At 39.0% G+C, this 12122-nt stretch overlaps 1 protein-coding gene across 1 annotated transcript in view; it reads left to right on the top strand.

Moving 5' to 3' along the window:
* celf5a (cugbp, Elav-like family member 5a) overlaps positions 1–12122 on the top strand; it is a gene marked incomplete at both ends in the record, with an annotated part of 177132 nt that overhangs the window by 148447 nt on the left and 16563 nt on the right. The window contains one exon of the mRNA XM_079245370.1: positions 7874–8020. Within this exon, the coding sequence (XP_079101496.1) occupies positions 7874–8020 (147 nt within the window). The remainder of the gene's footprint in view (positions 1–7873; positions 8021–12122) is intronic.

Here is a 12122-nt window from a genome sequence, read left to right on the forward strand (position 1 = left end):
TCCGTTCTCCATAGGAAAGCTCCGTCTGTGTTGTACCATCCAACTATCTCTGCTAGTTCCTTGCCCTCGCTCGTCTCTCTTTGGCAGCCTCTCGGGATATTAGGGAATAGACTTGTTTACTCCACCTTTCACCACATTGGCTGCTGAATTATTCATCTAACTATAAGCAGGGTGCTGAAGGGAGGGAGGAAGAGTTGAGAGAGAGAGAGAGAGAGAGAGAGAGAGAAGAGAGGGAGAGGACAGAGAGGCAGAAGGAGAATGAGTGAATGGACAGGATTTATACCTCCTGCTCGGGTAAATTGATTATAGAAATCTGATCAGCATCTCATATCCTGTGGTTGTGGAAGGAGAGGGCACAGTGTGCCTGCCTCGCTGAGATTAGTGGACCACCAGTGGACTATTGTGCCTCAGCAGGACTGTACGTTTTAGAGCAAAGGCTCCATCGATGTTGTGAAAAAAAAAACAGGGGAAAAAAATGAGGCTGTATATTTGTGTTGAGTGTTTCCGGATGGCCAGTAGTTACAGGAGCAAAAAGAAATTTAAACACAAGCATAGAAATCACTCAGATGAAGTAGGAATCTTTCAATAAGCACATTTTAAAATGAATTAAAAAGTATTACAGGATAAAATGCAAAATATGATTCCCTTATACTTCATGAATTTCATAAGGCCCTTTATCATCTGGCTGAACTATAAAACAACTGCATCATTCCCGCTTCTCAAGGCCTAATTTGATTGTTGTAATGAACTAAGACTGAGCACGCAGATGAATGTGTGTGCATGTGTGTGTTTATACATGCACCGGATTTGCTGCCACACCAAGACTGTGGCTGATAGCCAGAGTCCCACAGATGACAATAAATAAAGCTCAGCCAATAGCAGCAAAAAGTGGCCAAGGTGTGAAAGTGCAGCGCATACTAACACTGCAACCAAACGTGGCAGTTTGATAGATCTACTGCCAACACCCCCTCCTCCAAAAAAAAAAGCATGAACGCTGGCCTCTTAGAGTTTATGAGTGTGCACACATGCGCATGAATTCGTGTGTGTGCATACATAAACAAGTACAAACAGAAGTGGCACATTTGCATGCACTCGCACACGCCTATTCTGTAATGCAGCTCTCACTGTCTCACTGTCACAGACTCGTACAGCCACAGACCAGGGTCAAAGGCTCCCTGACTGATCTTATTTTCCACCTCGGAGGACTTCAGCAGAATACATTTAGGTTATTCATGTAGACAGAAGTGGGCATTTTCTATGCATTCTACGTATTTCTGAGCTGCAAGGGATGGATGAAGTCTGCAATAAGTGCATGCGCATATAAGGAGTGTGTATAGAGGTCACTGCATGTAGATATTTTTTACATATTTTAGAGTACATACTTGTATACTTCCTTGTACTTATCTGTGTGCCTTTATGATTGACTCCAAACACAATATAACATACCTATATGTAAACAGTTATAACATAATGTAGCTTAAGCATAAGAATCCTCATCTCCTGTCCTTTTGTGGCTATCATACGAGCACACACACACACAAAGCCTCAGTTCTGGGTATGAGTGGCTCAATTAAACATTTAAACACAAGAGCTGTAGAGCAATTTGCTGGGATTCAGCAGGGCCATGTAGAAAGTAAGTCCCGGGACAGAATTACATGGAGGCAGGAGGCAGCGCGGGTCATGTCCGTAGAGCGGCGCTAATTTTTTTTTTTTTCACTCCATATCTACGTCAGCCGGGTTTGAGGCAATTTCAGCTGACACAGGCACTAAGATAGAAACACTGTCAGGATGATGGAAGGATAAGCACACAACTAGGGAAAGCAAATGAGGTAAAGCTTGTTTGGAAGAGGGAGCAGCTTGATTGTGAGCGACGAGAGGAAGAAAGAAAGCTTACAAAAATGTCTAAATGGGATTCTCCCTGCTGAGAAATCTTCTCTATTGCTTAAGACAGAGAACACACACATGTATGTGTCATGCTTGCCAGGATTCGATGCTCAGTAAAACACTTTGTTTTAATGTCAAGCTCAATATATAACTGTTTAAAATGAGACGAGGAAGAAGGCAGCCAACAAACTGTGCATATAAACACTGGTCTGATATTCATATTGTGTGTTTGGTAAAGTAAAAGGTGTTAAGGTCAGTCATCGAGCCGCCACTGATTAAAAAGCCTTCTGTTATATATATCTTGCATTAAGTTTCCAGTTCCTTTAAGTACTATAGTATTTCTACCTATGAAATTTCATTTCTAAAAACCCAACAGATTACAGTCATCTATTATTTTACCAACCAAGTCCACAAAGATGATGTCATGTACTTATGCTTTTGGGACTCTGCTGGGATTTTTGACGTGGATATGAATATCAGCTTAATATAATAGCTATACAATAGCATAACATGATATAAATTACATATATCAAAGCTATTTAGTCTCAAATATTACTGTACATACTGTGCTCGTGTTCACAATAGATGTCTCGTTGTGGGAAATATTTCAGTCAGAAATTGACATGAAGGGAAGGCTGAAATAATGAAAAGGTAATTATTTTAAAAGCCCAACATGATGTCAGTATTCAGTGCCACACAACTACATCTGGCATTTGTAAGGAGCTAAAAACCTTGAAAATCTGTTGAAAAGTCAATGAATTTTGAAATATTGTCTCTGTGGATAGACATCCTACATCCAGAGACAAGCAGCATCAGAAGCAGCTGCTCGGTGTAACTGCGAGGTAATGGACTGAAGAAAATGCTGCCTGGTTAAAATTATAAATGTGTTGTATTCCTCTGAGTGGTCAAAGTGAAGAAATAAATCTGATAGCTGCACTTACCTGAGCTCACATACATTTGACAAACTTACTGAAAAGTAACTCCACTGAGAGCTGTGAATCCATTTTCCTTAGAAGTAGTGTATATATATATATATATATATATATATATATATATATATATATATATATATATTAACTAATGAAATGTTGTCCAGATGAGCAATACAATGCAGGAAAATATCTTGCTAAGATTAAATTTTAATGTTTAGTCATAACTTTCTCAAACTAAATTACATTTTAAATTGAAGTTAGATGCATATATATTATTCATTGCAACTATATCAGTAATACTGTGGAAACTACTAAGTAAGTTTAATGTGCTTAATTAGCTTTCCCATTATATCTAATAGGAAAGCATGTTCAAACTTATTACTGGTAGTGTACGTAGTGCTACAGTACACGTGTTTGTTGCACAGTAAACCATGCTTTGCTGTACCAACTGTAAAGCATGGTGGTGGAACTGTTTTAATTTGGATTTTTCTGACTGTTTCAAGGTGCTAGAAGCATGAATTTCTTAATTCAGGTATGAATCCAGTATCCAATCAAAAGTACTTGAAGACATAAAGTGAGCTGCCATATGTCTGATAAATAGGAGTTGAACTACAGTTGGACCTTTCAACAGGGTAATGATCCTCCGGACGCTAAAAAATCTACCATGGATTTATGGAATGGCAAAGTCAAAGCCCAGATTTTAATCTAATTTAAATAATATTGAGGGATTTAAGCTGTCAGTACAGAGGAGCCTCAAACATCTTGCAGCTGAATGAATTTTTCTTGGAAGTGCAATAAGAATAAAGGACTGAATATGACAGGACAATTAATATCCATGGGAAGTTATTTCTACCACAAGGCCAGTGAAGTATTCATATTTTCTCTACAGAAGAATATTATATCTATTGAAATGTGGCTGAAAAAAAATGAGCTTTATATGCAGTCGCCATGTTGGAAACATTTTTCCAAGTATGTCACAACTATATAACCCACAGGGTACATTGCAGCCTGCCCTCTGAGTCTTCATCATACATGCATTCATGCAGATATTTGACATTTGAATTTTAGATATACATCTAACAGTTAAGCTTAACGTCCCTCATTTAAATGAAGGCATGCAGTTTGGACAGCTACCGACGCAATCTGTTTTGGCAATAAGAGAAGCCCATAAAGAGACAGACTTTCCCTTTTGTCCAAAAATTCCTGTAGTTTTATTCTCCATGTTTAACTTCCCTTCCTTTAGTGGCTTTCAAGGCAGCTTGAAGCCGCCCGGCAGGGGGATTCTTCTCACACTTGGCAGCTTAAAAATTTAATGAGACTTTTGCTTCACACTTCATCCTCCTCTCTTTATAGCGATGGAGATTCTGCTCACTGATATCCTGACAGGCTTAAATGGGAAAACCTTGGAGATAAACAAATGTGGCAATGGATGCTTAGCCGACAAGCCGTAAGATTCAGGTGTCCTGAGGAGAGTCAGTGGGAGGGCAATCTCCGTGTACTGAGCTCCTTGAGAAAAGCTTTGCAGAGAGTGTGACACAGGCAAGAGTGTGAAAGAGAATGGCACAATGCTCTTATATAACCAGACAGGTCAATTCACGATAAACCTTGTTTCTATTATTCAAGCAGAAGTGCTTGTGTCTATTTGTAGTTGGAAAAGAGGCTGACTGCGAAGTTCCAACTTAATCTCTTCAGATTATATATCTAAGACTTCCCTAAAACTTAGAAAAGCAGAGGAGGAGCACACAGCTCTCATTACCATGAGGGTAATAGCTTTTTTAACTGTGAGAGGGAGCTGAAATATTTATCACGGACTTAAACATCTCAGCACTTTGGTTCTGCACTGCCCTGTACTGCCGTCTCCTACAAAATGCTGTCTTCCATAGGCATAGTCTCCTAAAGCTTCCTTAATGTTATCTCTATCAAACTGCAAGCACAAAGTATGATGTTGCTCATAGGTGAAATGCTCGATTGTGTAAACTTATTCCATTATATTCATCCTCTCACCAACAAAATGGAACAAAAAGGTTGCTGCTAGAAGGGAAAATAAAAATAGCTGGTATGGAATGAAAAATGGAATAAATTGAAAAGCAATATAAAACAATCTATTACATTTTCTGTATTTAAAAGAATCTAGAATAAATCAACTACTAGAGTGTTACACATCTGATGGATTTACAGCTTAGATACTTTAAACGTTGAAACGATCTTTCTTTGTACATAGATCACAGTGAGCATGTGAGCACATATCAAAAAATATGACATCCATGTAGAAAACAGTGTATTGTATATATTGTATATATTACATTGTAGCTATATATATTAACTAGGAACATGCTAAAATTCTAAGATCTGTATGTCTAATTCATCTGTACACAGTGATGTGACTGCTCTGTATGAAAGCTTGACTGAAAAGAGATTTGTGAGTCCACTGACTCACAAATACCCATCATATGTAGCTCCGCAGCCTGTCCAATGGTCATGTTACTTGATAATGTTGATTTGGGAATGCTGCAGTTAACCCTTTCATTTTCACACTAACAAAAAGGTCAGAGAAAAATGTTTGAGTGTTTGTTTTGGACAAGAATAAACACAATAAATGTTTTTTTCAGCAAATGGTTGAGATGCTAGAGAGAAGAAGTTAATAATAATTAGGGGTGGGGAAATTTGAATCGAAAAATTGAAAATTGTGATTTTTTTTGCTTCACAATTTTAAAATAATTTTTGTTCAAAAATCGATTTTTTTTTTTTCCAAATAAATAAAGATAATTCATAATAAAATTTTTGTCATTTTTATTGGTTTTTTTTTATCTTTTTACTTTTCTTCTTGAGCATTATAGCAGCAGAATGATGATCTGGCTACTGTGTTGTTTTTTTCTAATTGAAATCAAGGAAAATGACTTTTTAATCTACAAAAATTAGCAATATCAAAGAATTGTGAGTGCTCAAATTCAAATAGAATCGGCACCCAAAAAAATCGGAATTGAATTGAATCAAATCGGGACAAAAGCATATCATCACAGCCCTAATAATAATATAAAAACACTAAAATGGTTGAGATGTGAAACCGTAGTGTTATACCAAACACCTAGTTTGGGTTTTACATACCCAAACCAATTGGTAGAGATGACTCAAGCAGCTTCATTTCCACAATTTTTCAAAAGAAATTAATCAAAGTCACTTCTAATTTATCTCTACCAAATGGTAGACCAGACCTTAAAGGGTTAAGATAAAACTACACGTATATGTCAGGTGGTGGTGTGTGGGACCCCTGTTTTATAAGCTTGAAGCTTCTAAGGGTGTTTCTTTTTTTTCACAGTGTAACATGGTAGCAGCTATTTTCAGTTTGCACCTGTGTAACTGTGAAAATAAAGAAAATTTTAAAAAAGAGTTGCAACTCATAGCAAGGAGACTTAGTATTCAGATAAGATATGTGTTACTGATGATAAATAATTCTGTCACCCAGATCTCTTGTGCTTATTTAAGAATCATGAATCTGAAGTAGGATGGCACATGCATAAAGAAGATATACATTTATTGTTCATCTTAGACGAATTCAAGTGTCAGCTACCTTGATGACTAGTCTGTCGGGCAATTAGCGAGCTAGCCATCCAGTCAGTAAATCGTTCAACTATGTAGACAACCAGTCATTTAGTCAGACAGCCAACTAACTAACTCACTACTCACCTATAGTCTTTCAAGCCTGTGATTCGACCGAGCAAGCCCAGAGGAGAGGGCTGGGGGGGGTATTGAGCAAAGTGGAGAGAAAGGGAAGAGAAGAGCATAAAATCTATAAACTACAGTCGAAAGGTCCAATGCCTGTCTTTGGTATCTTTTGCTGTCTGTAGATGTCTTTATTAGCAGGAGACCTCAGTGGAGGAAGAAAGCATGGACAGGAAAATTAAAAACTCTTTTGTGAAAATAATATCTGTCGTCCAGAGCAGTGTGTTTGTGATCTGCTTTCACAAAGACCCAAATAGCCAAACACAAGTTAAGTCCTCACCCACTTTCAATTCCAGCACATTACCGGTCACCACAGTTATTGATAGCCTTGCATCAATTCCACAGTTCCTCTTATCGAGTTCGACACACAACCTTTCTGAACTGTCAGATCAGAGTAATATTTCGGCCTTTTATGAGGATCGATTGGCCGGTTTGGAGGCACTGGGGGCAGGAAAGAGGCGGAGCACACAAAAGGTCAACTGTAGCACTCAATCATTGGAAGATTCTTAACAAAGGGTTTGCAGCAGACACACCTGCTGGTTTCATTATTGGGATGAATTAAGAGGTAATGCTGATTAAGGGATGTGTAGCCAGAATGAGGCTAAAAATGATGACAGAATCAAAGAAATTTCTGCAAAAAGGAAACATTTTCTTTAAAAAAATGAATAAATAAAAAAAAAAAAACACTGTTAAAAGCTGCGTTTTGCAGAGCCTTTCACTTAAATTAGAATTAACTCTAAGGTTAAATTACACATATATACAGCACAAGAGGGGTGGAAATTGAAATGATATGTTCCACACAGTGAGGCAGCTCCACTCCTGGTGACTTCACATTACATCAACTGAAGGAAATGAGAATTCCTGTCTGCCCATCTGCCTGTTGTTGAACTTTTCACTCCGCACAAAATGAGAATAAGCCATTCTTGGCAGTAACACAAATGCACAGAGATGTTGCATCTAGAATGTCGCCTCCCCCACCAAAAAAGAACAAGAAAACAACCTCTGACATGCAATTAGAGGAGCTCTCAAGGTATTGATGTTACTAGCAGATGCTGTTTCTTATGAATGTGCCAGACTAAGAAATCCAAAATAATAACTAACAACATTCATGTCATTGGACTTTTTAGGGCTTTTGTTCCCATCTGTTTCTCAGTATGCTGTTCATCATAATCATCACACAATTATCTCTTTTATAGGCATGTAGTGTGCAACGCAGACGTATCTCTACTGGCGACACGAGTGTTGGGATAAACCAGGCTTTCAGTAAAGCAAGTCTAACTGTTAATGCTGCCTTTTCAATGATTTTGTTTGTTTGTTTTGCTCTCTTTGCTCCTCAGGGTGCTTCCTCAAGCTTGGTAGTCAAGTTTGCCGACACAGACAAGGAGCGCACCATCAGACGTATGCAGCAGATGGTAGGGCAGTTTGGCATCTTCAATCCAGCCATCGCCCTTCCTTTCAGCACCTACAGCTCTTACGCACATGCGGTGAGTTGGATAAAGCATATGAGGCATAGGAGCACATTTATAGCTTCTATAGGGTTTATGTACATTGTAATGGGTTACTGCATACTGCGTGGTGGACACATTTATGAAATAAGTATAAAAATTGCAATGAAACCCAGCGGTTTTGGACATAGCTCTTCTTGGACTATAAAATTGTTATGGTCTAAGCATGCAGGTTTTTTAAAGCTGATTTAATGCACTATATTTTCATATTATCTTTGTGTCAAATGACCACTTGTGTGTGACAGCTACTGCTCCGAGAGTCAAACCCACAGAGATTTACCATCCAGCTTCACATTTCCCCTCAAAGCTCGACTGTTTTAGTGTATCAGTCTTAAAATATGTGCAAAAGCTTTAAATGATTTAAATCCATAGCTGCCATCAACTAGTTCCGAACAAAAGTCAGGTTTTTTAAGGCTTTAACTCTATGGAAAACCTCATGAGGTTTTTTTTCTTCTGCCGGTTTAGTAAAGACATCTGCAGTTCTAAGACAAGCAGACCGCACTGACTGCAGGTGTTGACATAACGTGACTGCTGTGGAGAAACTGAACCGTTTTTTTTTTCTTTTTGTCCTTCATTCATTCATGCAGGTTACAGATGTACTTTATGGATGCAGAATACCCATTCAAAGGTTTTTTTTCATGAAAAGCTAACAATTTAAAAAGATTACATAATGAATATTGGTGTCTAATCGGAGACTGGTAGCTCCTATCCACTCATATTTATGAATAAGAATCCCAGTTAGTATAAAGGTAACTATTAGTTTGAGTTCTTGCTTTGAATGTAGCTGGATTATTTCTTCTCCATCATTTTCAATTGCCCATTGTTTCCTGTACTAGTGGAAGTAATGAAGCTTCTCTTCTCAGCCATTACGGATTCCAGCCGTTTCTGTCAATGCCGTTTGGATACTTTCAGATCATTTCACTCAGTTTTAAATCCTCTCTCAGAATAAAAAAAAAAAAGAAAAAAAATAGAGAAAGAAAAGATGCAACCTATGATTCTAATCTGTCAGTGTTGCTGATACAGACAGCAGACATGGGATCTTAGCTGTTTATGCCATATTGCGCTCTGAATATTTGGAGACTGAAGTACCTCCAAGTCGTAGGTTCATGTATGCATTTTAAGTGAGATTTAATGATTGGTTTAAGTAATTAAGTTTAGTTTAAGTAGTTTATATATTGTTTTCTTTTCAGATTTACCCACAAAGCTGCAAATGTAAAATCCTGAAATCCATAAAAATATGACACACACTGGATTTGCAAGTGTGGTGATGTTTTTAGCTTTTACTAAATCTGCTTGAGCCCATGTTTGGCTAATCACTGCATTTCTGAGGTAGCAGTACAGATATTTTACAACCGCATCACATGAGGAACTAGTAGTTCATGTTGCATGAATTATTTCTAGGTTGACTGTTATTATCACCAAATAAACATGTAGATATCATAACAAAGGATGTATCATTGAACTGCATGTCATTTCATTACACACACACAGACTTTTAGTTTTCTGTCAGTTTTCTGACATGTATTTTCATAGGTGGAAATGAACTTGGCTAACTACGTTCAATGACCCTCAGTCTCACCTTTTGTCCTCTTTAACAGCTTTTTCATGCCATTTCACCCTAGCTTTGGCTAGGCTAATATTTAGCTAGCTTGTACCCTTCAAAATATTCATCAGTTCTCCTCCGTCCTCCCACCACCGCCCACCCACCCCCCTCAGGGCATGGCTCCATCCACTGCAGACCCTCTGCTCTTTGATGAGTTCAGGCTGCCTGTGCAGCCGCTTCTCACCATGCACCCCTCTCTACCCTCCATCACACTGCTTCTTTACCCTTCCCTGCTCCCTCCCACTATCCCTCCCTCTGGGCACAAAAGATGCTTCGGGGGCCACAGTTGATTCAGAATAGTCCGCAGGCAACTTATCTGCACACAAACTGCACCCCCACCTGCACACACACACACCAGCGTATGGTAGCATATGCATACACACGCACAACGCCTACTTGAGGGAAACTAAAATGAATTTACGAAACGCTTCCCATCCAGCACCGAGATAACAACCAGGGCCTCAGTTACACCACACTGCATAAATACACATAATGCTTCTGCAGAGAATTTATTTACAGAGAAGGAAAAACACAAATTTGTCTTTTTCTCTGCTCATTTGGATGTAAAAAGTTATCTTTTTTTTTTTTTTTTTTTTTGCATTTTCTAAATGTCAGGATTAATTGTTGATGTTAGCCAGGTCTTGGGGGCTTATCCATTTCCCTCATTTTCATATCACAGCTATGGGACCTACTGTGAAATGTGCAAATTGACCATGCCAGAGTAATTGCGAGACCATCTCTTGTGCACTTTCCAGTAAAACTCCCACCTTCATTACCATTCATGAAATGCAGCCCTTTCCCAGGAAATGTGGAGAAATGCAAATGTTTAAGGGGTGGTGGAGGCAGTGGCGGTCTGCGGGGAGACCATTGTGCCCCGTTCAGGTTGGCCATGACTTTTATTTACTGTGGCAGACACCCGTGTCAGCTCATACAGACTCACACAAGAGTGTACACACTCACGCACGCAGCACAGTGAACTCTTTCTCTCATTCTCTCCTCCTCCTCCTCCTCCACTCATCAGACATACATATAATATGGCAAAGAGCAGGATGATGCTAGGAAATTGAGCAAGGGCACAGGGATTACTTCACCAGCAGAAAGAATTTATTACCATTCATTCTAAAGGACAAATTGCACCTATGTGTTTTCTAGATATGTGTTTTCTATGACAAATTATGAATCACGAAGACTGTGGAGGCTCTGCACATGTATGTGATGAATTCACATAAAACAAAGAAGAAAGTTGCTGCAGAAACTCCAAAGCAACCTTGGAGATAAACATCCCCATCCCTCCCAACTTTTGATAAAGTAATGAGTGCACAGGAGGCAGCAATGGATTATCACTAAGGCCTGGGTTATCATATTTCACTCAAGACTTATTTTATGAATAAAGATTGTTTTTCCAGATGCATAAAGAGCCGAATAAAAGAGGAAATGCTTGTTTCCTTCGGTGTGGGTGTCCAGCTTGCGCAGCAGCTATGTTTACATTAGACTCATTGGTGCTGTCTGCATGCACATGGTGAGCTGCCTTGATTTCCCTGCAACCACCAGGAGTGTGCTGAAGTGATACGATGAATGTTTCTTTTCTGCGAGATAAACTACACATATTCTCCCAAGACGAAAAGCCTGCAGTGACAGAAAAAGGACTTTATCTCCAAAGACACACTACATACTCACCTACTCCCCATATACACTGGCCAAGAGAAGACGAGGTGGCAAAGTATAGGATACAGACACGGGGGGGGATGGAATATATAGCTATAACCAGCGAATACAGTAAATGGTAAATTCAAAGAGCTACCTCTCCACTACAGCAGTGGATAGGATTATAGAGTTGAGCTGACAGCCAGTAAATTGGATTTTAGTCAAACTAGGAGAAGGAGGGGGCTCTGAACACAAATTGAAGGGGTACAACACTGACAACATGTGCCAAAAATGAGAAATGTCCCATTTTTATGACAGACACAGACACTGGTGTTCTCTGACAGGAGACATCCTATTTGCAAAAGGTGATTTCATAAAACAGAAGCCAAGGAAAGAGAGAGTGAGATTTCATGTTTCAGCTCAGTGTTGGTGTTGAATGTCACTGAATGCAAGTTATAAAATCAGCGTTTATTACTTTTTTTTTTTTTTTTTTTGGTAGGGGGGGGGGATTCTGCCTTCAAGACACAAATATCCCAATTTGTACACAGCTAAAGTCGGTTTGCTTTTCCCTGGTTTTCTGAAACGTTACCTCATGCAGAAGCCATCCATTTTGGCTCTCCTTAAATAGAAAGACTACATCAGAAGATATGTGAAACATTTCAGGCTTAAAGCTGCCTTGTGCATTGCACCCTAAGAAATACATCAGGTGTGACATTCCCAAACAACAGGAAAGAGAGTGGCTAAACTTTGCGCTAATAGTAGCAGTTTGTGGGTGCCCAAGGCTGTGAACTCACATTAGGAAACATCCCCCCCTGTCGGAGGGATCCACAGTCA

The sequence above is a fragment of the Telmatherina bonti genome, assembly GCF_933228915.1.
Source record: "Telmatherina bonti genome assembly, chromosome: 8".
In the NCBI taxonomy this organism is placed as follows: domain Eukaryota; kingdom Metazoa; phylum Chordata; class Actinopteri; order Atheriniformes; family Telmatherinidae; genus Telmatherina; species Telmatherina bonti.